Source organism: Leishmania martiniquensis, chromosome 28 (assembly GCF_017916325.1).
Source record: "Leishmania martiniquensis isolate LSCM1 chromosome 28, whole genome shotgun sequence".
NCBI lineage: Eukaryota > Euglenozoa > Kinetoplastea > Trypanosomatida > Trypanosomatidae > Leishmania > Leishmania martiniquensis.
Window position 1 is genome coordinate 756,456 of NC_090163.1, and position 16,491 is coordinate 772,946.

The 16,491-nt window shown below is 60.9% G+C and overlaps 3 protein-coding genes across 3 annotated transcripts; all 3 read right to left on the reverse strand.

Moving 5' to 3' along the window:
• Positions 1–364: 364 nt before the first annotated feature.
• Positions 365–2,311, reverse strand: LSCM1_03222 (uncharacterized protein; the record flags this gene model as incomplete). The annotated part of the gene is made up of 1 exon (XM_067320771.1): positions 365–2,311. The coding sequence occupies one exon, from the start codon at positions 2,309–2,311 to the stop codon at positions 365–367; it is 1,947 nt and encodes a 648-aa protein (XP_067177381.1).
• Positions 2,312–5,644: 3,333 nt separating this feature from the next.
• On the reverse strand, positions 5,645–7,705 carry LSCM1_03223 (uncharacterized protein; the record flags this gene model as incomplete). Its single annotated transcript, XM_067320772.1, has 1 exon — positions 5,645–7,705. The coding sequence occupies one exon, from the start codon at positions 7,703–7,705 to the stop codon at positions 5,645–5,647; it is 2,061 nt and encodes a 686-aa protein (XP_067177382.1).
• Positions 7,706–12,001: 4,296 nt separating this feature from the next.
• LSCM1_03224 (uncharacterized protein) lies at positions 12,002–14,548 on the reverse strand (the record flags this gene model as incomplete). Its single annotated transcript, XM_067320773.1, has 1 exon — positions 12,002–14,548. One exon carries the CDS (start codon positions 14,546–14,548, stop codon positions 12,002–12,004), a length of 2,547 nt encoding a protein of 848 aa, XP_067177383.1.
• Between the last annotated feature and the right edge of the window lie 1,943 nt (positions 14,549–16,491).

Sequence of the window (16,491 nt, forward strand, 5' to 3'; positions counted from 1 at the left end):
AAAAGCGAGCGCCTACAACCAGCGCGAGGGCAGAAATAGAGAGGGTGAGAGAGATCAAAGATGAGCGGCGGACACACACGCACACAGGCAGACAAGCAGACGCATTCATCCGTCCCGACGTCCATACACGCCTACACGCGTGTCTGTGAAGGCACTTCGAGGAACGCCTTTCCTCTTACGGTTGGTCAAGTGCTTAGCACAACTATAAATATATGAGCATGTGTGTGTGTGTGTGCGTGTGTGTGCGTGTGTGTGCGTGTGTGTGCGTGTGTGTGCGTGCAGTAACAGGAGCTGGCACTTCGACCCCCTCCCCTCTGCGGTCTGTCCTCCCCCTCCCCACCTCTCTCTCCTTCGTTCCCCTGCACTAGTCCAGTGGTGCAAGTGCCCCAGGCGTCTTGTACATGAGAAACTTGCAGACGATGGGCATCACACTGAACACTAAGATACCGAGTGTAATGCCAACGATGCAGTAAAAGGGAGTCGTCGTTTCTGCATCGGTGAAAGGGACTCGCACGTTCATGGCGAACAGGTTCGGTATGATCGTAATGGGCATCAAGATGACAGCAATTTGCGTCTGCACGTGGTTCAGGTAGTCCATAAAGTTGCAGTGCGACAGGAGGCGCGCTGACACACCGCTGATGAGGGTCATGCTCGCCCGGTTGGCGATGTCGCGACCTTTGCGCAGGTGTAGCGCCATGCTTCGAATGGATGAGAGGGCACGCTGGTAGCGTTCCACTGCGTGTGAGGATCTGGAGAACGGCGTCAGGCGCATGGCTGGCAACAGCAGCTCCTTCAGCACTCGCTCCTTCTGCAAGGCGTCTATATGGACGAAGGCGATGCGATGGCGCAGGCTCTTGGTGCGCACCAGCATGTCATCCTGGTCCACGCGCGACGGCAGGATTTGAAGAACCAGCTCGTCAAGCTGGTCCGCCTCGATGAGCCGTGCTCGGGTGGACTGCTGGAGGGAGGCGATGATGGCGGAAACGAGGGAGCTGCACACAATGGAAATGGCTGTGGCTGCACGGCAGCCCGGCGATGTCGGGTCGTAAGGAGAGCCGAACCGCGTCATGGGCTGCTGGGCGTCGCTCAACTGCTGCACCGACAACCGAGATGGCAGACCGGCTGCGGGGTGTGCGAGTGGTGCCTCAGTTGCCGCTTCGATGCTCCTCTCCTTGGTTGAATCGCTCGCGTTGTCAAACAAGAGGTCTTTGCCGTGGTGGTGCTCCCACCCGGAGGCAATGGCGTCGCTCGTTGCTGTTTTCGCGCACTCTGCCCGCTTGTGCGCACCGATGGTCGACACCGGCGACGTTGAGCGACTCGCGACCGAGTGATTTCCCCGCACACCAGCTGCGTCGATGATGCTTGGAGATTCTGTAGACCACGTGAGGTCGGCCATGATGAGCTGCACGTCTTCTTCACCGCCAAAGTCACCCGCGCTGAAAGTGAAGAGCGCCGACTCAAAGGCCAAAGCCACCACCGGTGTGCATGGCAGCTGCGTGGCATGTAGACTTGCCCCATCACGCTCAATGATGCCGCGTTCCGCACTCTCGGGCCCTTGCAGTGACATCGCCTGCAGACAGAGCACAGCGTAACCATGAGCAGGGAAGTATTCGAGGAAGTTCTCGCGCACCGGCATGTGGTGTCTAGAACTGCTGCCCTTCTCGTGCCACTCGTAGGAGGAGGGCTTCTTGTCCTCAGTGTCGCTACTGGGCTCGCCGCTCTCAGCGCCCGTGTGGCTGCACAGTGCTGAGATGATGCGGCGCCGTGTAAGCACATGGACTGGCAGGCTCGCCATAACCTTCTCCAGCTCTTCCTCTGTGGCCGCCTTGATGCTGACCCACGCCGGGCGAGCGTCGCCGCTGGGGGGAGATGTCGGAGAGAGCCTGATGGCCGGCAAGACGGAGTCGTCCTTTGCTCTGTCGACAGCGAGATCAGAGGGGAGCGCTGACGCGGCGTTCGCAGCTGTCATTGTGGAGGCGGGGAGCGGCGATGGGGTCTTTGCAAAGTGATCGCCGGTGCTCGGTGGCGAAGAGGAGATGGCACAGCACTGATCCTGTTCACGTAGCATCTGCTGCAGCGTGGAGGCATTGGGCACGTGGTGCCAGGTCGCTTGTGTCATGCCTTCGTCGAGGTAGCACACGCGGATGTGGACGCCATCGGTGTTCTGCTCAACGCCACAGCCCGCTACAACATGCATCGTGTCACCACGAAGCAGCAGAGAGGGAGTGCTCTCCGGCGTTCCCGAGCTCCTCCACGTCATTTCTGCCTCCTCCGCGGAGGCACCGCCTCGGCGTTCGCGCGAAGTGGTCATGATGGATGCGTGTTGGCGAGCAAGCAATAGGTCTTACCCCCGTCTCGCCGCGATTGAAAGAACCTAAGAAAGCTGTTGAGAATCCCACTCGGCCGGCACAGCCGCCCCAAGCAGAACACTTATACCGTGTGGGTGCGTCCCCGCGCTGTGGTGGGACAAATCCGCGCAGCCAAAGCTGTCGGGTAATGTTGGGGAGGCGGGCACGTCACTCAGAGGCAAACCAACGCGAAGCTCAACAGCTGAAAGCTAAACGAGGTAAAAGGGAAAGCAAGAAGAGGCAAAGAGAAAATGCAGTGGCGGGCGCGTGTGCGTATGAGTCCACCCTCCGGGGTCTTTTCTTCCCTAACCCCGTCCCCCTTTTTCGGTGTGTGTGTGTCTACGTGTACCGGTGGCTATGACTACTGAATCAACCGACAAGACCGGCTCAGAGCACAAAGGCAAACGAAGCCGCTTCTTATGAAGGGGAGACAAAAAGAGGAAGGCAGGAAAATGGATCGGTGGGAAAGTGCGGGAGGGGAGGGACGCGTTTGGCTCAGCGTTGCCCTGCCGTTGGCGAACGGAAACTTAAGAGCACGCGGAAAGGAGTGATGCAGAAGCGCAGCTCGCGGTGCCCCTTCTGTGTGTGTGTGTGTGCGGCTTGTGAGATCGCTTTGCCGGGTTGAGGAATGTGGAGGAAGGGAAAGGGGTCTGGTGAGAAGAACTGTGGGGAAGGCGGAGACAAGTGCGTGACGAATGTCTCGCGTGGCGATGTGTGTCTGTATGTGTGTGGGGGTAGGGGAGAGAGGGAAGGGGCTTTTATGTGCCAGCGTACAGCGTGCCGCAGAGGTGTTAGTGGTTAGGAGAGCGGTGCCGTGCGCAGCCGTATTTATGCAAATCGGTCCTCGCCGTACGTGACCGTGTCTAATGGTCACCAAGCGCCGTATGGCGTGTCAATAATTACTCCGTGCAGATGCTCTTCTTTGTGTGGATGGGGCGTTCCTCCTTAGCCCTTCACTTCTCTCCCTTCGCCTTTACCTATCGTAGCTGAGGACGAAGAGAGACGGGCGAACAGGCAGCCATGCACACACGACGGAGGAAGTGGAAGGAAGCAGAGCGGAACAAAAAGAGGGGGAGAGCGTTACAGTACGGCAACCGTGTGTGTGTGTGTGTGTTGGGGGAGAAAGGGGTGGGGCGGTGAGTGGGCTGGCGGGCACCGTGCCGATGGTTAAGGTGTGGTGGTCTTGGGCAAGAGCAAGTGAGGAGGCGTCAAGGCAGGAGAGAGAGGGGGAGGGGGGAGGAGAGAGGCACACGACACAGAATGCGGGACCGGACGCCGAAAGTGCCGCTTCCTTCAGGTTCCCCTTATCGTTTGTGTCTCCAACGGCTCTTGCCTTTCCTTCGCGTGCTTCCGTGCGACGCAGTGAGGGGGCAGCAACGCGGAAGTAAGGATGCAAGCGAAAATACAAAAAGCGTAGGCAAAGGGCCGGCAGGTCGTACGGGTAAGAGCTGTGAGTGGTGGTTGTGGAAAGCGCAAGGAGGGAGGAAGAGAGAGCGCGAGAGACAGATAGTTGAAATGGAGAGGGTATTGGGAAGGGGAGCACAGAGAACGAGGGGAGAAGTGTGTGGACTGGCACGAATCGGCCGTTCGGAGTTCATCGTATGAGTCTGCTCGATTGCGTGCTGTTTTGGTGTCGCTCCTGCTCTGCACCGGTGCACCGCATTGTCCAATGCGCCATGGAGGCGGCCGCGCCGCGAGAGGAAGAGGCACACGTGATCAATCAGTATCGAAGAAAAAAAGCAGAGCGCACCAGCAACTCTGTAGACGAGGTACGGAAGAGCAGATGGGCTCCGCAGAAAAGTGAGTCGAGGCTGCAGATGTCACACTTACGCGTGGCACAAGGGAGTGATACAGCGCACAAGCCAGCAAGGATACCAGCCCTGCAATCCAACTGAAGCGCCAAGACGCCGCCGGCTCTCTCTCTCTCTCGCCGGTGGCGACACATAACTACACAAAGAGGTCAGCTAGCCTTCAGCTGCTGCTACTGGGCAGTGGCTCCCTCTCCGCTAAGTCGCCATGGTGCAGCTTTCCTCCACGTGAAACGGCAACTGCTCCCTTTGCTGCCGGTGCGCGCAGTGGACTCCATGAGCTCAGCCCCTCCCCCCTTCAGTCACGTCAACAGTTCGCAAAGGGCATCCGTGGCTCCCAAAGGCTCACATTCGTCCTTCTCCGCTCCAGCAGATGAGTTTCCAGTCTACCGTCGTTCGCAGAGCACCCTCACAGCTGACAACCCGCTGAGAGCGATACCTGTTGGTAGAGAGAGAGGGGGGCGCACAGCACCTCACGCGCATACACGTCCAGGGGTGGGGTCTTTGTAGTCGCGCACGCATGTGCATGCGTGGGGGAGAGGCGACCGCCCATCGCTCCTGTCTAATCGGCCGCAGGGGGGGGGGGGTAGGACTCCCCAAATCGAGGAATAGCTGCGATAACCCCTTTGAGAGCGCCCACACGGGGCGCGGCGGACTGGTGTTCGTATTGGGCGGTCGCACGAACATTGGCAGAGGTTCTCGTACTTCGTCATTACCGTTTCTTTTTTGACTCGATCCGTACGACAGCCATAGCTGGTTGCTTACGACGCAAGCGTGCCCGCGTCTCTCTGCGCCACTGTAAGTGTGGATGTGTTTCGGCTTGTTTGGCAGCTGCTACAGAAGTGTGCACACCAGTCCGCCCCCACAACCACCACCACGAACCCGCTGTTGCGTCTCGCTACCCGCGCACCGAAGGATACGAAACGAGGAAGCCAACGCAACAGAGAATCGGGAGAGGGAAGGCGTGCGTGTGCGCGCCTGTATAAGAGGTGCCTCGATCGCTCCTCTCATCATGCCTAATGCGCAGCCGCCGTCTCCAGCTTCACTGCACAGGTGATGGGAAGGCAAGAGGGCTTCGAGCGGCGCGAAAGGGGCACTGCGTGAGAGAGAGAAAGAGAGACAGAGACGCAGATGCGGGCACGCGCCTCGGCTCATCAGACGCCGTGCAGAGATACGAACGCTGATGCACGCAGGCAAAGCGCAGAGGGGCGGAACAGTCAAAGGCGAGAGATTCAGACAACCTCAAATGGAAGAGAAGACATGGCAAGACGGCAGAGGCGAAGTCCAATCGCTGCGAAGAGAGGGATAGGAGCCGCGAGAGGTGCGCATGCAAAGGCCTCTCAACGCCGGCCCACAGAGCAGATGCCTATGGAAGAGGGACAAGGAGCGATGCCCGTGCGGCGATGACGTATATATAAGAAGATTAGGGGGAGCGCCCCCTCCGTCTCCCTGTGTGTGCAAGGCGATAGACGTACGAGTGGGCGCACCTCAGACAGCATCCCGACTGACACGCCGAGAGGAGCTCTTTTCGAACACCTCCTCGTTGTTGTACACAGCCTTCATATGGGACCGAATGTAGAGGTGGTCCGCATCGCAGTGCTGCGTGCTCGTAATAGTCACCTCCGTGACGCAGCGCGGGCAGCTCACTTTGACCGTCTGGGTGATGGTGTACCGCGCCGAGAGTGGGTCACGGTTGCTGAGCGCAAGCTCACGATGAAGGTTGTGCTTCAGCGTTGTGTCAATGTCCTCGAAGCAGAAGATGCCCTCACCGAACACGCCGCCGACGGAGGTGGTCACGCATGTCCAGGTGTCTCGCACGAGGTCGTACGAGATGGAGCGGTCCACGCGGCCTGGCGTCACGATTGTCATGGGTGTCGAAGCCGCCACCTCCGGAACCGGATCTGGCCCTGGGAACAAGGTGGCGCTCGGGGGGAGCACCGGGACGCGCAAGGCGGCCGTCGCGGCATCCAGCAGCAATGTCGTGTCCGTCGGCGAAGGCCACACCATGGGCCAATAGTTGTTCGCGAGCGACAGGGAGATGCTGTGGCCGGCCGGGACACAGTAGCCACAGAAGTCCATCGTCACTGTCACCTGCACGGCCTGCCCCGGCTGTACCAGGGCGATGGCTCTGTCTCCCTCTGGACCGCAGTGCACGAGGTTCTTCATACCGTAGGTGAAGCGCGTCGCCGCCCCATCTGGCGCGATGTCGCAGAGCTGGGCAAACAGAAAACCCTTCGGATGATCACAGGTCAGGCTCACAGAGAAGGTCGGCTGGCCAAAGATGTCCATGGCAGCCGTCAGGGGAGCTGAGATGTAGGTGACGGCCAGGCCGTTGTCCATGCGCTGGTCACCGGCCGTCTCGCCCATCACGCCCGCACCCATCCATTCACCCGAGAGGAGTCCATGGTTCAACGGGGTGTGAACCACGACCATGTCGATCGCACTGGCGGCGCCGTCTTCAAGCACCTCTGCGAGAAGCCGGCTGGCACCGAGGCCGTAGGTGACCGTCGGCACCTCAGCGCTCACCCACCTGTCCATTGCAACCCACTTGCCAGGCGCCACCGGCTTGCTCGTGCACGGCGGCATCGAATCCTCGATGTAAGCCTGGAGCACCGGCCACCTCGCCACGTCGTTATCCTTCCGACCCTTCATCCAGTGGTCCCACCAGTCCTTGGCCGCGCGCAGGAAGTTCATCTGAGGCATTGGTGAACCGTCCTGGGGGTAAACGTGCGCCCACGGGCCGCAAATGGCCTTACGCGGCACCCTAAGCTCCTCTAGCAGGTGGAAGAGAGCGTTCGTGTACGAGTCCGCCCAACCATCGACGAGGAGCACTGGCACCTGGATGGCGCTGTAATCCTCCTGGATGGACCCGTGCTTCCAGTACCCGTCGTACCGCTGGTGCTCGGCCCAGTCGGCGGCATTCAGCGGCATCGCACTCAGCCTCTTCACCCACATCTCCTTCCAGTTATCGCCAACGAGGTCACCGTCCGGCGGGCAGGACTGAAAGCCCTGCATGATACAGCCCCACCAGAAGTTGTCGTTCAGCAAGCATCCCCCCTTCCAGTGGATGTCGTCGGTGAAGCGGTTGTGCGTAAAGCCTAAAACGATGATGGCACGCAGTGCAGGAGGACGACGAGCGGCTACTTGCAGCGAGTTAAAGCCACCCCACGACTTTCCCATCATGCCAACATCACCGGTGCACCACGGCTGCTCGCTAATCCAGTCGATTACCTCCAGCGCATCGTCCTGCTCCTGCTTTAGGTACTCATCGAGCAACAAGCCATCAGACTCACCGGCACCGCGCATGTCGACACGAACCGATACGTAGCCTTGGCCGGCGAAGAAGCCGTGCATCGGCTCATCGCGGATGCGAGTGCCATTGCGCTTGCGGTATGGGATGTACTCCAGAATGGCCGGATACTGGTGCTCCGAAGACGCGTCCTTGGGCATGAACAGCCGTGCAGCGAGGCGGATACCATCTTTGAGGGGAATGTAAATGTGCTCCACGAACCGCGTCGGATGCGGAGGATCTGTGCACACCCGGCGCATCTCGGAGAGGCGGTGCAGGTGAAATGAGATAGAGAGCGAGAGAGAGCGCAAACGGGAAGTCGCCGCGGCCGACCAACAACGTAAAAGCGGGGCGAGCGTACACAGAGCCGTCCAAACACTATGAGCCTTCTCGTGGTTCGTGAGACCGCAGGGCACAAGGATACCCGCGGCGTGCACACCCCTGCACAGAAGCGGCTCGACGACCCAAGTAAGCAACTCAATCGGCACACAAACTAGCCCGACACAAAGCTCTCCACAGCCCGATTGGTGCGTGTGTCTATGTGTGTGTGTGTGTGTGTGCCTTGCCTCACCAGCTTACACTCTCCTTCTGTACAGCAGCGGTCGCACAGTTCCCCAAAAAGTCGACGAAGGGGAGCTGAGAGCGCACGCAGACAGCGCCGAGCCGCAATCCCACAAAAATAAATCCCGCGATAGGAGAAGTGAGAGACCCCGACACGGAAGCAATGATGAGCAGTTCGGCAAAAGCAGTTCGCCGTCAAAAAAAAAGGGAGGCGATCAGAAATGTCTTGCCGCCGTCCGCGTCGAGACAAAGACAGAAGAGATCCTGAGACGGTCAGTAAAAGAGGAAGAGAAGTTGACGGAGGAGGGAGGGGCGCCTGTGAAGCGGGGAGGGCCCATCTCCATGCTTGCACGCGCTACGGGCAGCGTCACGCGAGCGTCCCGGACGGGGCCAGGCAGTGAGGCCTGACCTCTATTCGCCGCCCCTGTAGAACAGCGCATCACCTCCTACGTCTCCCCGAAGGCAGTGCAGCGTCCACTCGGTGTATCGAGTTGAGGCCGCATATGCGTGGTCAGTCATCGGCACATGTGTTTCCAGCATGAGTCGCATCACCGCGCGCGTGTCCTTCACTGAACGGTGAGAGGAGCGACGCTCCGTCGCCGCATCAGCGCAATGGTGCTCCTCGCCTTGCCAGTGGCTTCAAGGCCAGCAAAAGCAACGAGACCCGCGTCAAGCCCGGCCGCGTCGATGCTGCGTGCGTCTGGCACCCCCCTTCCTCCCTTCCACCGGCTACCAGGCCACAGCCGCCTACCTCACACGCCGACTCAAACACACTACTCCTCATCCTCCCGGTGCCGCGTCGCGATAAAGGCCCCATTCTGCGGAAAACACCGGAGGACGCGCGATGCGTTGGGGCCTATTCCCTGCCGCCGGCCGGCACGATGCACGGCGTTCGCCTCGGGCGCTCCAAGACAGATCCCGCCCGCGAGGAGCCGCAGAGGCACAGCCCTGCGGCCGTCCCCCAGGTGAGCAGCGTCTGGTGCGACCCAAAAACAAGTCGGCATTGATAAAGGCAAAGGTGTAACAGTCGGGCGGCAAAGTCACTGGCTTCACACTGAACCGCTTCGCTCTTCTGACGTCCGCTCCTCCACCGAGTCACCTCTCAGCCTGGTACGCGCCTGCTCTCGGAGACGAACTTCCCCGAGGGTGCACGCGACCACCAAGGCAGCAGTCGAGTAGTGACTCCTTGCTGGCGACGCGGTCGTCGCCATTCACGGCGGCGCTGAGCTGTTCTGCAGCGCTTCAGGACGCCTGCACGGCTATCTCCGCCGCACCCACACCACCCCGCCAACTACCGGTGCTGTCGATCCCGACGCTCACCAGAACGTCGGAGGCGTGCCGTCGCTCGCCACACAAAGGCTGGAAGACTAACGCCGCTATCGCTGTCCGCATCGTCTCCGGTCTCCCGCCCAAGCCCATCGGGCGCGCTCTTCGCCGATACGCAGGGCCGTCTCCTCATCCCTCAGCGAAAGAGCCGCCGCAAGTCCACGAAGGGAGAGACACGCACGGCAAAACCACGTCCTCTGGGCCATTCGTGCCCCACACTCGTCCAGCGCGGCTTTCCCTCGACCGTGCGCCCGAGTCCACAGGCACACAAACGCACATGCCCTTGGGGTATAGTAGTGCGGCCCATCCAGCCAGCTCTACACCGGCCGCGGTCAGAGAATCGGTCGCTGCCTGAGGTGTCCCTCCTTCGCTTCCGCCGCGCTGAAGAGCTAACAAATGAGTGAGCTCGGTGCTCTACTCGGCTCCAACATGCTTGCTGCCGCCGCTGCCTTCTGCACATCCTCATGCGCCGAGGACGGCCCTCGTTCGCGGACGGCGTTGCCCAGTGCCCTTCGGAGAGGCGCTCGCCAAGCAGACTCCCGATACGCCCTATCCGCTGCTTCTTCCCACTGCTCACCTCGCCATACAAACCCCGGCGTAAAGCAGCGCGACCCCGTGGTTCCGCTCGCCAAGTGGACTGCCAGCGCTGAGGATGCAGCGAGCATGCGTGTGCTTTGCCTGTACCGACGCCTTCTACTGCGCGAATGCCCAGCATCGCCATCTGCTCACTCATCGGTCAGCCGCTCGCACCCGCGCTCATCGCTGGGCAGGACCGCAGGCCGCACGTCTGCGAGCAGGCGGTCGCCCGCCAAAGCCCGCGGAGAGCCGTCTCGGGCCGTCTGCAGTGCTTTTGTCCACGCACGGCGGCTCGCGGAAGGCGATGCAGGACTGCGGCCCCCTTAGCACCCTCACAGCTCCGTCGCATACACGCGTGGGGCGCTTCGCTTCGCTCGCCCTTGCCCTTTCCGCCACGCGGAAAGCATTCTGAAGCCCCGCTCCACAGCCGTCGCCCAGCACCCGCCATTTTCGCGCGGTCTGCAGTATACGTGGGTCGGGGCGATCGCCCTCGTTCCTCAAGAGCCTACGATGGCCGCGCTGGGCTGCAGCGAGTCCGTCGATCGGCCCCCAACCGGGTCACCGCGAATCGCCCGTGATGCCGGACGGATGGAAGGACGTGCTGCCCCCCTCCAGCCCAGCGAGCGATACAGAGTGAACGCCCCTTTGCCTACGATGACGAGCCCCACCGGAGCCAACATGGCGTACACAAAGCGGTGTCGAGTGGACCATTGTGGATGGTGCAGTCCTCTGCTTCGCGCTCGCTTGCTCTGTAGAGTGTGTGTAGGGAAAGGGGGAGAGGGAGGAGGGGAAAAGGGAGCTGAGCTCACCTGCCGGCTGCGGGAGGAGAGGAGAAGCGCGATTCGTCATGATGCGCCGCGGTGTGGTACGCGCTCATCGAAAGGCAGCGGCACACGCAACTTGGTGTGCGCACGTACGCCGGGATACAAAGAGAGAGAGGAGGAGGAGGAAGGGAGGGAGGGATGGGCGCACTCGAAGAAGTCGCGGCGCATACCCCTTTTTTTCCCCTCTTGGGAGGATTACATGTGAGATCGACGCATTGGGATGAGAATTGGCGCGCTTTCAAGATAGCGATGAAGAGACGCGGCCCACGAGGAATGGAAGACTCCTTCGAGGAGGAGGAGGCACGAGCGACCAGAGGGGTGATGTGCACTGCCTCGTGAATATGAGCCCAAAGAGGAGAGTGTGGGGGGAGTGAGAGACAGGGGGAGAGAGGGTGTGGGAAGCCGAGGGGACGAGGTGGATAGTCGACAAGAAAGGACGTATGCAAACGTGAGGTTAGATGTCGTATAGAAAGAAGGTCGGCGCATTGGTGCGTGCGTGTGCGCACGTCTGGGGTATGCAATAGGGGAGTGAGCGGCTTGCACCGCGGAAAGGTCAGCAGAAAGAATCGATAAGAGGGGCAAAGGGGGCCTCGGTGGGGGAGGAGAGGACGCTGCAAGGATCTGATGAGCTGCACGCGATGTGCCAATGTAGGGTAAGTTGGTGTGAGGGCGTGCGTGAGTGAAAGTCAAGACTTGCAGAAACGTACACGCAGGCGCGGCCACGGGCAAAGGGGGGGTAAAGAGCGGGTCGTTGGGCTACGAAAGGCATGTGATGCGGAGGGAAGGGCGTGCCCGTGAAGAAGTGCTCCGTGAGCAAGGGAGGAAGCGAGTGCGTGAGGCGGCAGCAGCCCAGAGCACGAGCACGCGCGTGCGCTCTTCCTGTGCCCGGCGTCTCGTCATGCGCACGCAGATGAAGCTGGACACCTCCCTCAAGGAAGACATCGCTTTTCTCTCTATCCATTACCTTGTCAGAGCGCTTCAGGCGCTCATGCATTCATTAGGACACCGTGAGGGGCACCTCACCTCACCCCTCACCCTCTCTCCCCCTCCTTGCTCGTATCACCCCGTGCCAGCGCCACGACCTTTGAACGGTGCCGGCACACCGCATGCAGTTGGGCAGAAGAATGTGGTGCTGGGATAAGGGAAGCGCCATTCGCCTCCGAAGCCGACACTCACAGAAAAGCGCCCCGCATCGACCAGCGAGCCGGCTGGATGTCGCCACCCAACGACGCTTCCGCCGCCAAAAGTGGGTGAGAGTCGGCGCGCATGTCAGCTGACGATACCTAGATTCTTCAAGATCCGCGCCAGCACAGCCTTCTCCTCTACCACGCGGTAATCGTGCAGCTTCACAAACATGCTTGCGTGCCCCTTGACTGCCTTCCGCAGCTCCATGGTGTAGCGAATGGAGTTGCGCATAGCCACAACCGCCGTGACAGACCGGCCGTCCTCCTGCACGTCGACGGTGCGCGCATGATGTTCGTTGAGAGAGCTGACGACGCTGCCAATGTAGGCGGGCTCGGGGAGATGCACCTCCAGCTCCATCATTGGCTCCAGCAGCGCCAAGTCGGCCTTTCGCGTCGCTTTGAGCACGCCCAGCAGTGCTGCGCGGGCGACTTGGGTCAGCGACTTCTCCTGCAGCTGCGAGCCAGCCGTCTTGCGGAAGTAGGTCAGCACCACCTCCACGCCGTGCATCGGCAACCCTGCCAGAGGGCCCATCCGCATGCACGCATGCACAGCGGAGTGGAAGGAGGCTGCAATGATGCGAAGCTCCTCTTTGGCGTTGCGCACGTCAGCCATGCGAGCCCCACTCGAGAAGCCGCCGCCCTGCTGCTGCCTCCCAACGCTGAGGAACTCTTCTTCAAAGGCGCTATCGATGCGGAAGCGGCACTGATCCATAGCGCTGCACTCCTCGCCATTCTGCAGCAGCGGCCGCAGCTCGAGTGAGCACTCCGCGTAAGGTAGGTCGTTCAGTAGGCACAAGTGCCTTTCCAGTGACTGGGGCGCTCGAATCGTCTCCCGATACTCGACGATCGTGCGCAGCAGCCGACACTTCACCTGGTACTCGTTCGCGAGCCGCGAGAGAATGATTTCCAAGTGCAGCTCCCCCATCCCACTAACCACCACCGTCCCCTGCTCGCTCTCAGTGACACGCAGGCTGGGGTCCTCCCTGGAGAGCTCGGTCAGGGCGCCCTTCAGCAACTCCACCTGATTGTGTGTGGCAGCCTCGATGGAGAAAGAGATGACGGCTGGCGGGGCACTGATGCCCTCCAGCGTGTGCACCTCCTCCTTCACGTCTCCAGGCCTTACGTGCTGCTTGGCCTGCAGGAGGTGCTGCGACGGCTGACTGAAGAGTGTGTCGCCGGTGTATGTGTCGGCCAAGAAAGCCGCGCCGATCTGGCCAGCCTCCAAGTGCGGCACCTCCACCGGCAGGTTTGCGTGCATCACATAGAGCTTCTCGATCAACTCTGACTTCAGCCGGGTGTTGTTATTGAGGCGCATGCGAGGGCTAATCCGGCCACTGTACACACGCATGAATACAAGAGGGAGGCGCTGCCCCTTGCCTGGGTGCATCATATGCGTGACCTTGAAGGCGAGGGCCACGGTCGGCACTGTCGGCGAGGACGAAGCAGGCGGAAGGGGCACCGGTGTGCCGTGTTTCGTGAAGCCGGTCAGTTGCCGATCACAGGGCGAGGGCAGGTAGTACGTCACAGCGTCCAGGAGCGGCTGCACGCCTAGATCGCGACGAGAGGCGCCACAGAGCACCGGGATTAGTGGCGGCCTACCGCGTGGCGGGTGCAACACCGACCGGCGCACGGCGGCGCGCAGCGCCTCAGTGGAAAGCCGCCGCTCCGCCTCAGCCTCGTCGCCGTCTGTGGCGTCCAATTGCTCGATGAACGCCTCCGACAGCGCATCGTCGAAAGCGGTGAGCTGAGTCACGAGGTCGTGGCGCGCCTTGCGCAAGGAGCGAGCTACGTGCGCCAGCTCGTGATTTGTGGTGCTGCGACTGTCATCCGTGGACAGCGACGCGTCGCTGATACGGCTGAGGTCAGTTCGCCGCACCTCGCGCCCGTGGGTACCGTCGAAGCGGCACGCCACCTGCTCTACGAGGTCGACCACGCCAGCGAAGCTGCCGTCCTCGGCGTGTAGGGGAATCTGCAGCAGCAGCGGTTCCAATTGAAGCTTGGTGCGAATCGAATCCACCGACAGGGCAAAGTCGGCGTTGTACTTGTCCATCTTATTCAGGAAGGCAAGCAGCGGTGCGCCATACTTGCGACTCTGCTGCAGCACCATATAGCTCTGCGCCTGCACACCGGCAGACGCATCAAAGAGCGCCACAACACCGTCAACAACTCGCATCGCCCGCTCCACCTCGACGGTGAAGTCGGCGTGACCGGGGGTGTCGATGAGGTTAATGCCGTGATCTCGCCACCGCAGGGAGACTGCGGCGGACTGAATGGTGATGCCACGGTCCGCCTCCTCCTTCATGAAGTCCGTTGTCGTCGTGCCGCTGTCCACGTCGCCGACGCGCTTCGTGGCACCGGCGCAGAATAGCATCCGCTCCGTCGTGGTTGTTTTCCCAGCGTCGATGTGCGCCACAATGCCAATGTTGCGCACCTTTCGCACTGCCTCATCTGCCTCACGCTCGCCTCCCCCGCCGGCGAAACGGCCTGAGCAACGAGAAAGGGCGGGGGAGGCGAGTAACGGAAGACTTGTGTGCAGGGGCCCATAGGCGCGAGTGCTCGGCAGCTGGCCAGCGCCACAGACCCGCCCACACCAGGTCCACCGCACAGGACGCGGGAGCCACCGGTGCAGCATGAGCGGCTATGCGGCCGGGTGGTGCTGCGAGCGGCGGCGGCGGCGTCAGTCTGCCCTTTGGCTTGGCGCCCTCTCCTTTTTCTTCGGGAGTTATGTGAGACGGGGCGCGTGCCCATGCGCCCCCGTCCCCCTTCAAGAGGTCGCAGGGGGGGGTACGAAAGTACAGGCGGCTCCGTTAGGCGAGCGCCGCGAAGACCGCTTCATGCTCGAGGCGGCGCACACTTCACAGCCCCAGGTCGGCGAGGATAGGAGTGCAGCTCGCCAAGCACGTTGGCAATGAAGAAAATTGTGAAGCACTGAGAAGAGAAGCGGGATGGCGAAAGGGTACGAGTGGTATTGGAAAGGCATGTGTGCATCCAGGGAGAGGAAAGCTGCCCTTCAAGCGCGCCCGGTCCGTACGCTAACAGCAGAGTAGCGCGAAATAAAGCCTTTCGAGCGACCGCGAAGCAGCCAGCCCCAGGCGCAAGTGCACCCCCTTCACGCGAACAGCCCACACAAAACACATTAGGGCCAACCGCAACAACACTCAAAGAAAGTCGCTGCAGCTCTCCGCCATGCTGCTGCGCCCATCTTGGTCACAGGACACGCACGCAGGCGCTTCACTACTGCTTTAGTTTCTGTCTGCACTCTCCCGTTACTTTCTTAGGCCATAACGGCGCGCACACACGCAGACGCACAACATGAGAAGCATGCGCGATTACAAAGGGGGAAGTCGTTCAGAGCACCACAAAGGTACGCGGGCACAGAGAGGGCTGCTGTGCGTATGTGGGCAAGAGAGGCTGAATCAAAGGAGCCCAGCAGCTCGTCCCCGTACGCACATGCAATGGCAAGCGCAGGCACAACGCGTTTGACGATTATATCTTCCTTCGTAACAAAGACCTTCGCACCTCTGTGCAAAGCACCGGCGCACGCAAAAAAAAAAGGAAGGAGAAAGGAGGAGAGACAGCGAGCTAGACGGCCTGGGGGAGGGAGGAGGGGGAAGAAGGAAGAGGGAAGGGCTGGTAAAAATCTTTGAAGAGTGCAGTGCGCCACACATCGACCGAGAGAGACAGAAAGAGGTTAATGAGACGAAGCGGAGCCGAGCACAGGTTAAAGCGATGCCCGTAAGGACAGCATGACGTGATGAGAGAGGGAGAGGCTGAAGAAGGAGAGGGACAGAAAAATGCATGCATCTACGCATGCAGACACCAATTCACACCTTCCATGGCGAGATACCCTGCGCAGACGGCCCCGATGAGTCGTGCGCTCCCCCCTCCCCTTTTTTGTTCGGGCATGGAGTTGGAACGCCAACGAGCACGTGGAGGAGGAAGAGCGAGAAAGAGTGGGGAGGAGGGGATAAGAGTGGGGGCGTTCTGTGTATGCAACTGCGCTGCGCAATGCAAGACTATATCGAAAAGATTGAGGAGCGGATGGCGCCGGGGGAGGGAGGAACAGCTGTGTTTCTGTTCGCTTGGGCCGTTCGACCCTCCGCGTGCCCGCATAAGTATGTCGAAAAGAAGGGCTGCCACAAGGGTGCCTTTTCTCCTCACAGACATGGATGGAGGGCTTTAGAGGAGTCCGCACTCAATGACCACGCCTGCCGTTGTCGTTGAGTCGATGTATAAATGTAAGTGTGCGTGCTCTTCACTGGCTTCGCGGGAGGGAGGGCAACGACGAGGAGAGCGGCGAAAAGAAGCAGCGCCTCGCTGTCCCATGCGTGCACGGCTGCGATCCGCATACGGCTCTCTGTGGGAACACCACGGGTCTCCACCTACCGCGACCCCCTTCTTCATTCGCCTCGTGCGACCGCTATGCACGTGCGCACAACCCCTCCCTGTACGCGCAGAGGTGAAACAGCAGAAGAGGCAGAGGAAAAGGGAAGCTTTGAGGGTAAGCCGAGGAGGGAAAGCTCGGCAGACGCAGAGGGCGCCCGCTGCACCACTCTTTTTTCTTCGCGGAATGGG